This window comes from Lethenteron reissneri, chromosome 46, assembly GCF_015708825.2.
Source record: "Lethenteron reissneri isolate LAM-NWPU_2019-01 chromosome 46, ASM1570882v1, whole genome shotgun sequence".
In the NCBI taxonomy this organism is placed as follows: Eukaryota; Metazoa; Chordata; class Hyperoartia; order Petromyzontiformes; family Petromyzontidae; genus Lethenteron; species Lethenteron reissneri.
The window spans coordinates 4,612,024-4,627,543 of NC_083824.1; the positions used below are offsets into that span (position 1 = coordinate 4,612,024).

Below are 15,520 nucleotides of genomic sequence, written 5' to 3' on the forward strand. Positions count from 1 at the left end.
TACCGCAGCACCCATTACATGCGTACGCATTCGTAAGACGGCGATAGTCAACGCAGCATGAGCACACCGAGTAATAATAACATTTCGATTTAAAGCTTTCGTGACGGCAGGGATTCATCTTTTTGGTTCTTTCAGTAAAGTCACTTAGAAGGGAAATAATAAAATAATAAAAATAAAACATAATAAAATAATTCTCACGACGTTTCGGCCACAACGCAAGCAGCCGTCCTCCGGTGGAGAACAGGTCTGTCGAGGAGACAGCGTCTGTCTCCTCGACAGCGTCTGTCTCCTCGACAGACCTGTTCTCCACCGGAGGACGGCTGCTTGCGTTGTGGCCGAAACGTCGTGAGAATTATTTTATTATGTTTTCTTTTTATTATTTTATTATTTCCATTCTACGTGACTTTACCGAAAGAACCAAGAAGATGATCTCCAGTTGTTCAGACGCGGCACCAGGAGGGACGAGTCTTCGTCTCGTGACGATGTAATCGTTTGTAAAATCCAAGCACACACGTGTTTGGAGCGGAATGAGTATATTCCAGCGGATGACCAAATAGGAAAATGCGATGGTGCCACCTCCGATTAACACGGTTGGTGACGTACTGTGCGAAAGAAGTTCAAAATACATGCGTACAACAGGCCCTGTATGGGAGTTGGCATTATCGGGGTTCTCCAAGAATGGCAGTGACCTGAGCACAGAGTATGGGATGAAATTGGTTGATTGTGATGCTGTATTCTGGGTAATGTGTACACAGTACGTTTAATTCCACTTTGATTCTCCCCTCCGTGCTTTTCTCTGTCCCTTCTCTTTCTCTGATCTTTCCCTCTGTCCCATTTCGTCTCATCACCCTCCCTTCAATCTACAATTTTCAGGAAAACCAACAAGTAAGTTACCATGAATTTCTCCTGACTCTGTACCTGAACGGCTCAAGTGGAACTAACGGACCTCGATAACGCGGTGCCGCGTGTACCTGTCTGCGTTACGCGTCTTGTGGCTCTCACTGCATGTGCTAACCAACGCCAGTCTCCTCCAGAGCTATGGGTTGTTTTTATTTCGTGCACAAGTGTGTGGTCGGGGTGTGCGCGCGACCACACGCCCCACCACACCGTGCCGCTCTGTGCCGGAGCGTCCGTGCTAGTGCCAACAGCAGCGGCAGCAGCAGCGGCAGCAGCAGCAGCGGCGGCAGCAGCAGCAGCAGCACCCCCCAGAGGGCTCGCTTAGAAACGGGCGCCAATTCCTCTTACGCCACGGTGGGCCTGGCGCCGGTGGTGATGTCAACCCCGCTTGGCTTCCGAGATACGAGATCTTCGTGCGCACGTGCCCGGGTGATTCGGTCGTTGGCTAACCTACATTGGACGGTAAAAGTTCACGATGCCGGACTCCGGCGAGCCCGGATTTTTGGGTAAGCTGGCGAGACCACCGGTATAAAGACATGGATCAATATAGACGTTATGAACTCAGAGCGGCGCGCTGCTGCGTGCGGTAGGGTGCGGTGTAAACGGCTGTGCTAACCTTGCGGGAGGAAATTCTCTTAATCGCTTACGAGGAAGTGTAAGGCACCATCCACAACCTTTGTCATCCACTAAAATGCAACGTGTACGAAAAATGTTAAAGCTCTCAGCATCTTGTGCTGTTCTGTTTTATAGGTTTGGTGCCATTGAACGTACTCTCTTACATCCCGCTTTGATATAATTTTACAAAAATAAAAATATCGTTAACTTTACCATACATCTTCTTGGTTCTTTCGGTAAAGTCACGTAGAATGCAAATAATGAAATAATAAAATAAAACATCATAAAATAATTCTCACGAATTATTAAAATAATAAAAATTAAACATAATCAAATAATTCTCACGAATTATTTTATTATGTTTTATTTTTATTATTTTTTATTTTTATTATTTTATTATTAAAATAATACAACAAAACATAATAAAATAATTCTCACGAATTATTTTATGATGTTTTATTTTTATTATTTTATTATTTCCATTATACGTGACTTTACCGAAAGAACCAAGAAGATGAATCCCTGCAGTCACGAAAGCTTTAAATCGAAACTCTACCGTACAGTTTATTGGGTGTAAGTATCAGCCTCCCCCCCCCCCACTCTGCCTCTTGGTGATGGTGATTGAAATTAAACAGTGCAGGACACAAGTGATAAAAAATTATATATTATTAAACGTAAAATATGAATATTAGAAATACCTACTGATATGTTGTGAAATTATTACGTGCTAATTTAATGTTAGGTGTTCAGTGTAAATTAATGGGAAGAATTTATTATTTAATTGACATTTGGCAGGCATCCCTCATGGCAGGAAAGCCTCTGTCCCACATGAGTCTGGCATTTGGGATTTTACTGGATCGCTGTGGATGCAGACCGGCTAAACGTTTCGCTTGACCAGCTCTGTAAGTCGGCACACGGGAAGCACCAAGTGGCCGCACGCGTAAAACAACTTCAGTGAAAATCGCCCCTTAACTGACCACTGATTTAAATATAAAAATATATACCAGGTGAAATTGTTGCTAGTGGCCCTTGTGACAGATGGCCATTGCCCAAAAAGCGTCACCTGTGAAGAAGAACCGTTACCCGAAACGTCCACCTCTTCTATACTTTATCGTGTGAAGGCCACGGCACTGTTGACGAACGTCATGCGTGCCTGTGCATCACTGCCAATGCGGCAGCATCGCCACCAAGTAATGTGTTGTCTGAGTTACGTGTGCGGGTGAAGGTAATGTTGCACTTCAGTTGTTCCGTGCCTCCCCTGGCCCCAGCACGCGGTGGCGTGGTCGCGGGCACGCGAAGTCTCCCTGTGCAAACCGCACGCGGCCCGTTTATAATTATTGTGGCCGCACAGCCATCTGTGGCTACGCGCTGGCTCCAAACACATTTCTGTGCAACTACCCATAGCTTTCGGACGGGGCTATGCTTGCACGCTGTCGGTGTGCTGCCCATCCGGCCGTGGTCTCGGTGTCTGCGTAATGCATGGCTCGGTGCAGCTCCTGGCAAAACCCATGGCTTCTGGCGGAAGCGGTGCTTTCCATGCTTTGTGCAGGTGTCGGCGAGCGGGTGTGTCACGTGGCCACGCACGCGTGCGTGCGCGTGTTTGTGCGAACACTCTCATCCGCGTACCTGGTCATACGCTGTGCGCGTGGTCGTGCCTGCGGGCGTGCGTACGTGCGTGTGTGTTAACATGGAAACGACGAGGGTGCCATCTCATGAGTGGCGGTGCATTCTGGGTATTGGTCTTGGCGCAGCTAGCGAAATGGTCCCCCCCCCTCCCCGTCCCTTTTCCCACCTGTGCCTTGTGGGTACCCTGGCACAGTTGCGACCGCCAGCGCGCTCGATGGCTCCGCCGCCGGGTTTGAAATGTGGTCGTTGACGTTGCGACGGGTTTGTGTCTCGCGCTGCGCCCCAGTTGTACAGTGACTTTGGGGCGAAGCTCGAACGAGCGTTGAAGATTTGGTCGGGGTTCGGGATGACGCTGACGGGCGTGCACACGTGCGGGGACTACATGTTCAGCGGACACACGGTCATCCTCACCATGCTCAACTTCTTCGTCACCGAGTGTAAGCCGCGCTCTGCTTATCAAATGCACCCTTCGCACATTAATTTCGAATGATAATAATAGTTTCAACGTGTTGGGCGCCGTCAGAGTATTCGATCCCTCTCGAAGACGGAGAACGATTCAGAGTGGTGAGGAGGGAACCGTAGACAAGTGGGAAGGTAGTCACGCGAATGAGCTGGCACCAAAAATGCTCAAGCTCTGCAGTCCTCTACATATTAAGGTGTTACCGGCCAATTAATGAGGGATTGAAAATAGATTTAATTTTTTGGGTCAGATCGCATAAAAAATATAGTGTTTACATGTGGGAGGAAACCGGAGCGTTCGGATAAAACCCCCCACACGTGCGAGGGGGAAACACTCTATCCCATACGGATGGAGCAGGAGGAGTCCACATTTTTGCTTTCGCGCATTCTGGCGAGCCGCGACGCAACATTTGTGCGGCGATCCACCAACCCTCACCTCCAGAGTGCTGGATTGCAGGCCACGTGCATCGCCACCGTCACCGTCACCATCACCGCCCACGTATTGATAATTTCTGATTGACGACGATGACGACGACACCACAGTTAGGAAGCCGGGTGGTCTCTGCCTTTGCGTGCGTGCTGCAGACACGCCCATCACCTGGCACTACCTGCACACGCTCTCCTGGGTGCTCAACCTCTTTGGCATCTTCTTCATCCTGGCGGCCCACGAGCACTACACCATCGACGTGGTGGTGGCCTTCTACCTGACGACGCGACTCTTCCTCTACTACCACACGCTGGCGGCCGCGGGCACCTCCCGCCACTCGCGCCGCGCCCGCGTCTGGTTCCCCATGTTCTACTTCTGCGAGTGCCGCGTCGACGGGCCCGTGCCCAACCAGTACCACTACCCCCAGTTCGTGTCTGCGGTGCGAGCCAAGGTGGGGCTCTAGGATGCGGCACCCGGGCCCGCGTCCCCCTCCCCCGCCACCGGTGGCCCCGCACTCGCGATTGGCACGGTTGGCTACGTACGGTGCGAAAGAAGTTCAACGTGCACACGTACGTTCGCGCCGTTCCTGTGAGCCAAGGTGGGACTGGAGGCCGACGCGACACCGGCTTGCGGGGCCCGTGCTGGAGCCGCGCTTGCGAGACAGCCACACTACTGCAGTCTCCCACCGTGCACTTGAAGGGCTCAGACTGATAGAAACACGAACAGCTGTGACTGTGGTCGCCGTGGCTTCGCTTGAAATGCCACGACGCGTGGTTGTTTTCTCTCCGCTGTTTTCGCGCGGAACGACATTCAAACAGACCAGACAACTGAACGGATATCTCCTGAGTTCACGAAGATACTCTGCACGTCGTCAGCGTCAACATACATCGGGGCCCGATTAACCGTGGTGCCATTGTGACTCTCATGGGTGGGCACCAATTCTGTACAGGGACCCCCAAACATGATGGTTATGGCTGGTGGGCCTTAAAGTGGCTATTGCTACCACTGCCTTCTCACGGAGAGGTCAATCTCGCTCTAGGGGAGTCCCGTAGACTGCACGCCAGGGCCCCTTCGTGACGCGTCAAGCCTGGCCCTGGCTACCACTGTAGCAGCAGCAGCACCCACGTGCCATGGATCGTGACGCGCCACTGCTCTACGTGGCGAATGAGAGCGGAGACGTCACTATTCTGGTGGTGAAATATATACGCGCACACACGTATGTGTGTGCGTAAGTGGGCGTGTAATTTTATTTTCCGTAGTTTCGTGTTTACAAAAAGACCCTTTGACAGTTTGGTGTGCGATTCAAACTCTAGGATTGAATATGACAGGTTGCTTTGAGGAAGGCTGCCTTCAAGGTGACGTATATATGATGCTTAGTTCTTTGTGGTAAAGCAATAAGCAAATAACGGAATGTTTGATTAAGTGTTAAAAAATACACTTTACATTTACACTGATGACTCTTTTTAGATTTCAGTTTCCCCGCAAATTGGTATGGTTTGTTTTATCGGAGACTTTTTAATCACTCACAGGTGTTATTATTTCTCATCGCATGTGTTCACATTTAATTCATTGTTATTACATTTCTTTACCTTGTGCCAATGAGCGCACCAGACTTTGTCGATCGGCAGGTCGCGCGCGATGGAGCAATGTGTGGGTACGACCCACCTCTTTCAAGACATCCGTGTGACCGGCGGGGAAAAGTAGGCCAAAAGCACTCTCTGATGCCTCCTCTTCGTGGGGAACCTTCTGCTAGCAGTGGTGTGAGCGAGGAATTGCAGAGCGACATTTTTAACTTTTATTTTTACTGTGCGTAACTGGGCAGCCGCATCAACAATACCCATTAAGTTTGCTACATTTTCCACTCGTTGAGTTATGAACATTCGTAAGTTTCTACCTCTTATACTCTGCAAAGTTCTCTATTACCTCTCATTATTGTCACATCCTTCTACTTATATGACTGACCTGATGTTTGATTTTGTTCGTCATATTGCTGGATGTTGGCCTTGCAACCCCGACGTCACATTTGGTATCCCTTGGCGCGCGGCATTTGAAACGATGGAGCAAATTTTCAAAAAATTAAAAAATGTAAAAAATTTCAAAATTTTAACAAATTTCTAAATTTTTTAAAATTTCAAAGATGTCCCCCCGCACTTCGGTCCACCCAGCAGTATGATTGCGAACGCTACGGTTAGTCGATGGGCAGGTCGCTGCGGGAGGGTACGGCCGCTTCAAAGACCGCTTGCCAGCGTGGAAGAGTCGGTCAAATATTTCCCAGAGGGGCCTCTGTAGAGCTTCCTCTAGTGGAGGCCCTCTCCCCTAGCAGTGGTGTGAGCAGGCAAATCGCAGGGCTGCACCTTATTTAAATGTATTGTTGGACTTTGATTTCATCTTTTATTCACATTTCAAGTGTGCTCCCGGCATCACCGAGGCACGAAGCCAACAAACGTCCCGGCACGACTCCCGCAGCGAGCGACACGCCATCACGGCACCGACTGTTGAAGGCGTCTCCGTGGCGAAACTATTTTCAGCATCGTCGTGTGGTGGTGTGGTAATGCCGCGTCATTAGCGGGATGATGCATGCCATTTGTATTCAACGTTTCTTTTATGGCCTCGGTGCTAGGCCGTACTGAATTGAGTGGCAAAAAAACGTGTGTATATTTTTTTGTATGCTAATTGGTGACCGAGTCGAGACTTTCAACTTTCTTCGCTTAAGAACTTGGTTTTATTTTGGGATGTGGGGGGGATGTGGGGGGAGGGGGTGGGGGGGATGTGGGGGGAGGGGGTGGGTGGGAAGGTGGGGGGAGTGGGTGGGAATGTGGGGGGAGGGGGACATTGTGAGGGCAGTGAAGGCCCCTGACCAGTTTGTGAAGCCAGGATCTCGTCAGTGCTGCCCCATGAGCCATTGGACTGCGTTTTCTTGAGCGTCCCTCTTAGCAAAAGGATATGAGGCTGATTAAAAAAAACCGTAAGTCACGTAGAGATTTAGACTGATAAAAGGAAGAGGGCAGAGTCGGTTGTGATAATGCTGGTGTGGTGGTTAAATATTTGATACCAAATCATACAGACTTACATTTGGTGACCTAAAGAGAATCTGAAAATATTTGAGTTGTGAGAATTCACATCATCGATATAAGGGGGCCGGGGATGCTGCCGCAGTGTAACGGTGTAACGGTCAACACACCGGACTTACAATCCGGAGGTCACCGGTTGAATTCGATCTCCCGGCGCGGGAGTTGAAACAACGGTGCGACGTTTTTTTTTAAAATCCACCGCGCCCCTGTCCACCCAGTAGCATATAAATGGGTGACACCACAGTTGATTGATCGGCGGGTCGTGTGTGGTGGGGTAAAGTGTGGGTCGCCCCACCTCTTCCAAGACGTCTGGTCGGTTGTGCAAGAGTCGGTCTCTTAGAGCAGCGGTCCCCAACCCCCGGGCCACGTGGCCTGTTGGGAATCAGGCCGCACAGCAGCAGGAGGTGAGAGCGGTGAGTCCGTGCGTGGCCCGCACCCATTATTTTATTTACCACTTCCATCCACGCTTCTTTGCCGCACTGCGCACTTGTCACAGTATTGGTAAGCCCACAAGCTCTAGCCCCTAGTAGCCAAAATGAGTAAAAAAACAAACGTCCCTGGAGAGCTTTTTTGAAAATGTGGAAATACCCAATGATGACCCCCCCCCCCCTCCCCCGGTCCGTGAAAAAAATTGTCTTCCACGAAACCGGTCCCTGGTGCCAAAAATGTTGGGGACCGCTCTCTTAGAGGTTTCTCTATCAGGCCCTTCCACCAGCAGGGGGCTGCATGGCCTCAATCGCACCGCTGTGGCTCGTCTTTAATGTTCCATTCATGAAGGAGATGTACCCATCGGCCTGCCGGTGATGTTCTGCTTCGGTGTTTTCGAGCAGGAATGCCAAGAGCCTGGAGGTGTGCGATGTTTGGGTCTTGAGCGTAACAACATCGACGGCCAGAATTAGACACCCCATTGGAGCACTGGCTTTGTCCATCCGCACGTTTCCTGAATGTGGGAAACCCGCAGAGGAGAGAGTTTGTGGCTCGACCCAAACTGGATCCTCTCCTCTCAGAATTCCTTGGACCCGTGGATCGCGCAGAGCAACGTGGGACGATGCAGCGTGCAGTGGGGAACCACCGCAGGTCGCCCTGGAGTGCAATGTGAAATAGGTCGCGTGTGAAAACTATGCAATCGGTGTACAATGGGTGTTTACTGCAGCGCATGGTGACACAATGTAGCGCGGAGATTTGGTGCTCGTTAGGTTTTTGTATTGGTGAAAAATAATGGCACCTGAGGAACAAGCGCTAAAAATTTTCAAGGGCATGGATTCCAGAAAAATAATTCAAATAGCCGCAACGCAAACTTTGGGGTCATTTTGGAAAAAAGTAGATTTTATTTACGGGAGAATACGGTACTGTGGAGAGCCAACTTCCAGAAGATTTGGAATGCGCCCCTTGAAAATGGGGGATTGGTGTCTCCTGGAAGATGAATCTCAACAGCTGATGGTGTCTTCTGTTCTCTGGGTGGTCATGTGTTGCTATGGACAATTGTCTTCCGGGAAATTAATGAGAACAGCTGTTGTTAAAACACGACATCCAGAGGACGATGTCTTCCCCGGATTTATAAGACACACTGCCAACTTTTCATTTAAAATACAGGGAGAGAGAAAAAAAAATCCTTGCATCTTGTCATCGAATAAATATATATTGCTTATCAATAATAATCTCCAGCTGAATAATCGGAACTTTTCCTTTGCCACAATTTTACAAGTGAACGTTTGCTACCACGTGACCTGCAGCTGTTTGACAGCGAGCCCTTTACACAGAAAGGCCCCGACTGAGTCTCAATCTCAAGGCTCTCTCCGGGTAGGGGGTGGCTGCTTCACAGATGTCTGCTTGATTACGCGTTGAGAGCCTTTGTATGGAGCACGTGTGGAGAGCCAGGCACCTGCATAGACCACGTGTGGGGAGCCAGGCACCTGTATAGAGCACGTGTGGAGAGCCAGGCACCTGTATGGAGCACGTGTGGAGAGCCAGGCACCTGCATAGACCACGTGTGGGGAGCCAGGCACCTGTATAGAGCACGTGTGGGGAGCCAGGCACCTGTATAGAGCACGTGTGGGGAGCCAGGCACCTGTATGGAGCACGTGTGGAGAGCCAGGCACCTGTATGGAGCACGTGTGGAGAGCCAGGCACCTGCATAGACCACGTGTGGGGAGCCAGGCACCTGTATAGACCACGTGTGGGGAGCCAGGCACCTGTATGGAGCACGTGTGGGGAGCCAGGCACCTGTATGGAGCACGTGTGGAGAGCCAGGCACCTGTATGGACCACGTGTGGAGAGCCAGGCACCTGTATAGACCACGTGTGGAGAGCCAGGCACCTGTATGGAGCACGTGTGGGGAGCCAGGCACCTGTATGGAGCACGTGTGGGGAGCCAGGCACCTGTATGGAGCACGTGTGGGGAGCCAGGCACCTGTATGGAGCACATGTGGGGAGCCAGGCACCTGTATGGAGCACGTGTGGGGAGCCAGGCACCTGTATGGAGCACGTGTGGAGAGCCAGGCACCTGTATGGACCACGTGTGGAGAGCCAGGCACCTGTATAGACCACGTGTGGAGAGCCAGGCACCTGTATGGAGCACGTGTGGAGAGCCAGGCACCTGTATAGACCACGTGTGGAGAGCCAGGCAGCTGTATAGAGCACGTGTGGAGAGCCAGGCACCTGTATAGACCACGTGTGGGGAGCCAGGCACCTGTATAGAGCACGTGTGGAGAGCCAGGCACCTGTATGGAGCACGTGTGGGGAGCCAGGCACCTGTATGGACCACGTGTGGAGAGCCAGGCACCTGTATAGAGCACGTGTGGAGAGCCAGGCAGCTGTATAGACCACGTGTGGGGAGCCAGGCACCTGTATGGAGCACGTGTGGGGAGCCAGGCACCTGTATAGAGCACGTGTGGAGAGCCAGGCACCTGTATAGACCACGTGTGGAGAGCCAGGCACCTGTATAGAGCACGTGTGGAGAGCCAGGCACCTGTATAGAGCACGTGTGGGGAGCCAGGCACCTGTATAGAGCACGTGTGGGGAGCCAGGCACCTGTATAGAGCACGTGTGGGGAGCCAGGCACCTGTATGGACCACGTGTGGAGAGCCAGGCACCTGTATGGAGCACGTGTGGAGAGCCAGGCACCTGTATGGACCACGTGTGGGGAGCCAGGCACCTGTATGGAGCACGTGTGGGGAGCCAGGCACCTGTATGGAGCACGTGTGGAGAGCCAGGCACCTGTATGGAGCACGTGTGGGGAGCCAGGCACCTGTATAGACCACGTGTGGAGAGCCAGGCACCTGTATGGAACACGTGTGGGGAGCCAGGCACCTGTATAGACCACGTGGAGCTTCCACGAGTGGCTATGGGAGGAGCTCGCGAAGCCGAGCGCCGGTCCGTTGCCGATTTGAGCGGAGAGACGTTGCCACTTTGCGACTTTTGGGTGCGAACGCGAACGCGGAGGGACGGCGCGGAAAACCTCCTCGCCCGTGAGAAATCCGTGCCCAGCGTGTGACGAATGGAAGAGTTTCTCGAAATGTGGATTTCTAAAATCCCCTTTGGTGTGGAGTTATAGGGCCTGTCTATGCATTGTAAAACCAACACGGTTGAGAAAATCTACACTCCCCCCGCCCGCCCGCCCCTTGAAATGTCCGCACAATGTTTGTGATGTGGTGGGAGTTTTTTTAAATCCATAAGTGAAAGCCTACGTGTTAAAGTGTTATTTGTATTATGATCGCACAAATAAAGGCAGTAGGTGTGGAGTGATACGAGGTGCCTATGACCAAATCACCTCGTGTTGTACCTGGTCTCTTCAGATCTCGCAAGCCAAGCAGGCTTGAGCCTGGATAGCACTTGGGATTGTTGTCCACGTTTAGATCGATGCCCTTCCCCCGCACCTTCCGATTAACGCGGTTGTTTACGCACGGTGCAAAAGAAGTTCAAGCAGGTGTCATTGGCTCCTGCTTGGCTACGTGGGCAGTGCATACACATACACATTGTTGTACTCTACTTCTGTGCTCCCCTACCTTTACCAACCTGCACTGCCTAGCACGGTGAGATCTGGCGAGATAACCCCCAGGACTTGCACAGCTGTGTGTGGATGCCCTGATCCAGCAGATTGACAACAGCAGGGATGTAGCACGTGCACTACACACGTGTAGTGTGTAGTGTGGCACGTCTTGGTTCTTTCGGTAAAGTCACGTATAAGGAAAATAATAAAATAATAAAAATAAAACAATAAAATAATTCTCACGACGTTTCGGCCACAACGCAAGCAGCCGTCTTCAGGTGGAGAGCAGGTCTGTCGAGAGACAGCGTCTGAATGAATTCAAACTCTGTCTCTCGACAGAATTCAGACTCTGTCTCTCGAAACGTCGTGGCCGAAACGTCGTGAGAATTATTTTATTATGTTTTATTATTATTATTTTCCTTCTACGTGACTTTACCGAAAGAACCAAGAAGATGAATCCCTGCAGTCACGAAAGCTTTAAATCGAAATTTAGTGTGGCACGATTAGATCGTTGGTGGTGGTTGTGGTTAGGTTGTGGTCATGTTGTCATTACGTTGTGGTTATCACAGCTGTCAACCCACACGGTTTAATCCCGTCTTCTTGCACGTGGAAATTGAGTTTTCAGGTCCATACGGCGTACAGCCGTTTCAATACGGGCAACATGTTTTTGTCTATTTGTTTGTGTTTCTACCCTTGTGATGGGATTTTGTAGGTTGAACGTTGAGATTATAAGGGGCACGGGGTGACCACTAACGTCTGAATTGGTCTGTAATAAGGTAGGGCACTGATAAGGGGTTGACAAAGATCCCCCGTGTAGCCTGAACAGACTGTTGGGGCAAGTGCTGTGAGCGAGTAGCACATGTGAAGGCCGGCACTGTGGCACACACGAGGGGTTGGGTGGCCAGCACCACACATTTGTATTTACGCGATCTAACCCCCCCCCAAAAAAAACCTGTATCGTGGATTATTTCGGTCGCGAAAGTCTACGTGTGAAACAGCTATGGGCTATGTTGTGGTTAAGACGGTCACACCGTCCCGGTTTACGACGCCTCCCCCCTGTTACGTCGTTTCTCAAATACGTCGCCCCCTCCTCGTTATGCGTCGCCTCTAAGTCCTTCGCCACCACAACCACCCACGACTACGACTCTGTACGTTGATTTCATTGACGTCGTCTCGATATACGTCGTCGCACATTTCGGGAACGCATCCTTCTCCCCCAACGTAAACTCGAGGCACGGCGGTCCACGGGGCAGAGTTGGGCATCCAAGGAGCCGTCCATAAATGACGTCACGCACCTAGGGGGGGGGGGGGGCAGACCATTGTGACGATGTGTGACGAGGGGGGGCGGTGAGAAATGTGACGTCACATCAAAATGCGCAACTTTAAATAAATATAGACAACACGTTCTACTTAATTAAATATACTTTTTATTAATGTTTTCTCCTACAACATCAGAGTGCAGCGCCACATTAAATACGCACTACATTGACAATAGTTTAAAGCGATGTGAAGCATGTTTTATTTTCAAAATGGAAATATGGTTTTGGGGGTTGGGGGCAGAGCTTTGTGACGTCATATTTGAGGAGGGGGGGGGTCTGACTCTTTGTGACGTCGTGTGACGAGGGGGGGGGGGGGGTCAAAAATCGTCCAAAATCGCGTGACGTCATTTATGGACGGCCCCTTTTTGAGATCTTCCGACTCTCGACGGGAGCGGTGTAAGGAATGATGTCGTCTTGCGAGACAGACCCCACGAACAGCGAGTCGGGGGCAGTGAGCGAGTCGGTGAGAGCGAGTCGGTGAGAGCGAGGTCACGGGCGCTGGGTGTGGGTGTTCTCTCTCGGCGTCCAGTTCCACTCGCAGTGGCTCTTTATTCAAACTTGGCGGCCTCCGCTACTGAGGTTGCTTTGCCGCCGTCGGCGGAGGCGGTGGCTGAAGATGCCGTCCGAGATCTTGGGCTTCGCGGAACGCGTGCGCGTCGATTTTGGTATCGCTCTGGGCGGGCTCCATCGGCCTTTGGGGTAACGTTTTGTTTTACGCTCATCTACTGTTGTTTGTAGAGAAAGATAAAGTTCAATAAAAAACGTTTTTTGATCGATCTCGGGTTGTTAATTTCCACGCGTCCCCTTTGTGTCTCTGCAATCGCAATGCCGAGCATCTCTGGGGGACATGAACCCGGCCACGTGTTTCGTGTCAACGGCATTTGGAATAACAGAGACAAAGATCACCCGTGTAGCCTTAACAGGCTGTTGGGGCAAGTGCTGTTAGCGAGTAGCAGCTACGAAGGACGGAACGGCACACGAGTGGGTGGTTGGCCCGGCCGCCTTTGCCTCTCCAGTGGCGATGTTTACACACCGCTACACCAGGTACTCGTTTGAGGCTGAGTCAATCTGGGGGAGGCCCAGGACTGGTTCAGACAATCGTCACTGGGTGTTGGCCGCCATGAGTGGAAATCGAACTTGGGCCGCCGGGTTCGTAGTGCAGCTACGCTAACCGCTCCACCACCGCTCCCCACCATCGGAAACAACCGGATCCATTGTGGGACGTGAAGGCGGCCTTCTCGTTGACACCGAGAGCTTTGTCACCCCGAGACGTGGAGACAATTGTCTGGGTGGCAGTGACAATGCTCCACGCTGCAGGGCTGCGGACGTGACCAGGATGTGGACTGCAAATAGTTGATGGAATTGAATTGAATGAAACATTTGTTTTCTTTTCGTTGGGTTTCCACACGCGTGTTGACCAGGCGGCATTCTTGTCCAGAGGCATGCAAACTTTGGGTAGGCGTTGATGCTCGGGTGAGGTTTTCACGCAAATACACATCTGGTGAGCGAGCATTGGGGTGGTGAGCGGTGGTGTGGTTCCTGCACCTATCAGACGTTTTATAAAAGACTAGCATAAGTACCCGGCATTGCCCGGGTGAAAAATATATTTCTTAATAACCTTACATATATACACAGATGGGCTGCTACCCCTGCCCCCCCCCCCCCAGCCACGATCTCCTCGGCCGCTGTGCAGTAATATGTACGGCCTATAGTGTGGTGGGGTGTCGAGGCCTAGTACCGTGCAGAGCCTCCGGCCTCGCCTAAATTGCCCACCCGGCTGAGGCTGGGTTTTAAAAATATTTCAAAACTACTGTTAATAATGTAACTGCAGTGCGTACTGACTGTGGTGGTACCTGCTTTCACTGCAACAGTGCATACTGTGGTGGTACCTGCTATGATTACAGCAGTACATGGTGACTCTATAGCAGTATTTATGGACTGTATAGCACAAAGTACTCACCTGTCAGAGTGGCGTGGTGAGGCCTAGTCCCGTGCAGAGCCTCCGGCCTCGCCTAAATTGGCCACCCGGCTGAGGCTGGGTACTGGGGCCGCTACCCCCCCCCCCCCCGCGCTACAATAATACTGTCTAATCGCTATAATTTTATTATCTACCGAGCCTATAATAGTAATTGCACACATTGTGGTGGGGGGGGGGAGTGAAGAGGACGTGAAACTTTGATGAATTTACCTCAGAGTCGCGTGTTAATGCGTGCGCATATTTTTAACGGGAATTCAAAATGGCGTCCACCCCGCAGCGAATGCGTCGTTACCCGTTGCCAGGGGCAACTGCCGTGGAAAACCAAACGGACCAATCGCGTCTCGCAAATCCCTCACATTTCGTCCAATGAAACTGCGTATGGTCCGGCGACACACACACAGACAAACAGACAGACAGATTTGCGATTTTATATATATATAGATATACAAATGTAAACGTTTACAGTGTACCTAATTTTTTTTTTAATGGGGACAATTTCATCCCGTTTGTGAGTAGGGTAAGCCTCGTAAAAGGCAGTGTATATATTTAATCTATCTTGATTTTACAAATAACTTTTACTAAAATTATTAACATTTATATCATTAAAACATACGCTGGAAATTGAGGCTCAATGTTGTACATTACAGTACCACAACACAATATTAGTGTGCTATTTCAAAAATAAATAATACGCCATTATCCCACGGTGTTCACGGTAGCATTTTAATATTCCAAAAGTCAACACGTGCCGCTTGAGTGTGCGAGGTCCACCTCTTCCGACTACTTTTATTATCACTATACACGTTATTTGTTTTTAAATTTATAATTCTGATTTTAATATATTTAGTTTAGACATCTTCGTTAAAAAAAACATTTGGCAAAAATCGAATTGCATTCAAATGCGCGTGCACATTAAATGATGATTTTGACTTGATGTCTACAATTCGGTTATAAATTGTTAACATTGGACGCGTGACGAGATTTCCATTGAATCCCATCCGCTATCAACCCACCAATGGATCAAAGCTTCCCCACGGCGTGGGTTGGTGATAGGTGATGGGGATGCGGTAGCAGGACCGGTTCTGATAAAACTCGCCACTGAACTTACCCATGGCTGGTAATCAAAACTTGGGTGACGGAG

General features: G+C 50.6%; 1 protein-coding gene across 3 annotated transcripts in view; it reads left to right on the forward strand.

The window, feature by feature from the left end:
- Window positions 1-6,722, forward strand: part of SAMD8 (sterile alpha motif domain containing 8) — a 29,236-nt gene extending 22,514 nt beyond the window's left edge. For all 3 annotated transcript variants that reach the window (XM_061570810.1, XM_061570811.1, XM_061570812.1), the window contains 2 exons: window positions 3,425-3,575; window positions 4,183-6,722. In XM_061570810.1, coding sequence (XP_061426794.1) covers window positions 3,425-3,575; window positions 4,183-4,487 — 456 coding nt within the window. In that variant the 3' untranslated portion in view covers window positions 4,488-6,722. The remainder of the gene's footprint in view (window positions 1-3,424; window positions 3,576-4,182) is intronic.
- Window positions 6,723-15,520: the final 8,798 nt, after the last annotated feature.